Source organism: Penaeus japonicus, unplaced genomic scaffold (assembly GCF_977035675.1).
Source record: "Penaeus japonicus unplaced genomic scaffold, GWHDUDI00000001_assembly GWHDUDI00000037, whole genome shotgun sequence".
Classification (NCBI taxonomy): domain Eukaryota; kingdom Metazoa; phylum Arthropoda; class Malacostraca; order Decapoda; family Penaeidae; genus Penaeus; species Penaeus japonicus.
This window is the reverse complement of record NW_028234439.1, coordinates 18,452,882-18,455,381: the sequence shown is the minus strand read 5'-3', so window position 1 is coordinate 18,455,381 and position 2,500 is coordinate 18,452,882. Positions and strand designations below refer to the sequence as shown.

Genomic DNA, 2,500 nt, shown 5'->3' with positions numbered 1-2,500 from the left:
TAGAAATCTGTCTCTCTCTCTCTCTTCAAAGGGATTAAATTAATCTACTAGTTCAATCAAGTAGGCATTTACGAGACTCAACCCACACCTACAGTTACTAGGCCTCTTCCTCCTATTAGTTAGCTAGCCATCCACGTCGCTCTACTCCTATCATAATTAGGTGGGCAGGCTTCTTGTGCTTCTGGTAAAGCTACTGGACTTGCCATGATAGCAAGTCCGCTGTGCTACTTTCTATATACACTTTGTGGAGTGTTGCTTTTAGCTTATTGGGTATGTGGATTTTTAGAAGTTCTTTTTTTTTCATTTTTCGGTATGCGTCTCCTTTTGGAAAATTACTTTAATGATAGTAACATTGATCTAAGATTATCGTGATAAATTCATCCATAAAAGATAATTTAGAGTTAAAGGCGTGTTTATTAAAATATATTATTCAACGTACCGGTTGATATTGCATTATCTCATTTTCTACATAGAATCGATCATTTTCTATGGTATGGATTTTTGACATGAAAAAGAGCCCTTTTGTCATGATTTTTAGATCCACTTTTCTGTCTGATATATATTTTTTGTGGCCAGAAAATGCATCGTTTGCTACATTTTGTATATTTCTTTATTTTGAATGGCATATTTTTACTCTATTTTAAAAGCTGCCTGTAATTTTGAAAATGCTTTCTTTGCAAAGCATTGCCTGACATTTCCAATTACGCAATCAGGAAATTAGTAAACTAAATTGTTTCCCTTTTATGGATGACGTGCGTTTCCGAATTAAGAAATTACTTCTACTCTATAAATTCATATACTTATGCACTTGTCTCTAACAGACATGATTTCCGTGCTAAAGCCACTTGTCTCAAATCTTTCTTCCCCATTAAGCCAACAAACCCTAACAAGTGTCCGTCCAGCCAAGAGGCGGGGTCGAGGAGACGGGTTGTGTGCAAACGCCTTGTAGAGGACCTGTAGGTTAATCCGTGTGGCCATCTGCTCTGAATATTTTTTAATAGTTCCAATTTTTTTTTCGTAGCTGGCAATAGTGCGCACCTGTGGCCTTTTCCCAACGCATGTCTGAGCTTTATCCTTTTTGATAGCCAGTGAAGCCAGCGGGCCTTAGCCGTTGCACGCCCCGTCTAACGCATTGATTTATCCTTGTTGCAGCTAACACCTCGGAACAGTTTTCCAATGTCAGTAGTCCCCTTCCCTTGGAGATGACCTCGCCCCCTCCCCTGCCCCCCTCCGCAGGTGTGGACGGTGCCCAGGACTCCTCTGCGTCCCCCCGCCCCCTCGCCCTCAGCGCCACCCCCGGGGCCCCCACCCCCTCCTCCGCCAACATGACCCTGTCCCTCGACGGCTACCTCGAACCGGCTCGCCTCTCCCTCACCACGCCCCACTTCTCGCACCAGCCCATCACCTCCCCCTCGGAGGACTCCTTCCCCTACTTCTCCCCCCCGCCCTACCCCGCCCTCCGGGATCGCCACGCCCCCATGCGAGCCTCCGCCCCCGCCGCCCACGACATCGGGCCCCCGTGGCTGCGAGACCACCTGGCCTACCACCGCCCCTCGGTCTCCACCACCTCGCCAGCGATGTCCCACCACACTTGTAATGACCTGACCTGGCCTGGCCGCCTCTCGCTTGTAGGAGCATGTTGCATCACGTTATAGAGCTGGAGAATCCTAGCGGCCTTCTACGTTTAGTGTCTTCGTTTACTGTCTATACATTTATATATATATATGAATACATTTTTTTTCTCTCTCTCTCTATCTCTATCTTCGTGTGGCGTTTTGACTCGTTTTTTTTTCATTTGGTGTTTTCGAAACGGGCAGGCCATCTGTATGGTTTATTATTTTTTTTTAAATAGAGTCTCGCAGTTCCCTCGTTTTCCCTTTTTCCTCTTTTTTCCACTTTCCTTTTTTATACTCCTTTTAGTTTCGTTCCAGGATAAGATCTATATTGTTGATTTTATTCAAATGTTACAGGTATATTATTTGTATATACTTAAAACGACTTATTTCATTAGGTTTCTAGTAACTGTTTTTATTTATTATTATTTATTTATCTATTTAAGGTACTTCCCACTCGATAGTATCAATGATAATATTAAAAACAATATCAATAAAAAAAATCTAAGGAAAAGTCCCGAGAATAATCATGAGAAAATAATTTTTGACGTGAGCAAAAGCGACATGGGTCCCCCTATCTACCCCTTCCTCTCCCCTTCCCTAACCATCTGTCTTACTTTCTTGCATAACCCTGTCACTTTCCCCCCTCCCCTTCTCCCCTTCTCCCCTTCCCTTTCCTGTCCCTGTCCCCCCCTCTTCTTGTATCCCTCATTCACTCCTCCACCCCTCTCTCCTGTCTCCTCTCCTACAATAGATCCTCCCCCCCCTTTTCCCCTTCCTTTTCCTGTCCCTTTATCCCTGTTCCCCCCTCCTTGTATAGTTCCACCCCCCACCCGTTCCCTTTCCTGTCCATCTGTCCCCCTCCTTGTATAACCCTATTACTCCTC

General features: G+C 44.7%; 1 protein-coding gene across 1 annotated transcript in view; it reads left to right on the top strand.

Annotated features, from left to right (window-relative positions):
* Positions 1-2,500, top strand: part of Piezo (piezo type mechanosensitive ion channel component) — a gene marked incomplete in the record, with an annotated part of 118,198 nt that overhangs the window by 79,525 nt on the left and 36,173 nt on the right. The window contains 1 exon segment of the mRNA XM_086532682.1: positions 1,153-1,593. Coding sequence (XP_086388808.1) covers positions 1,153-1,593 — 441 coding nt within the window.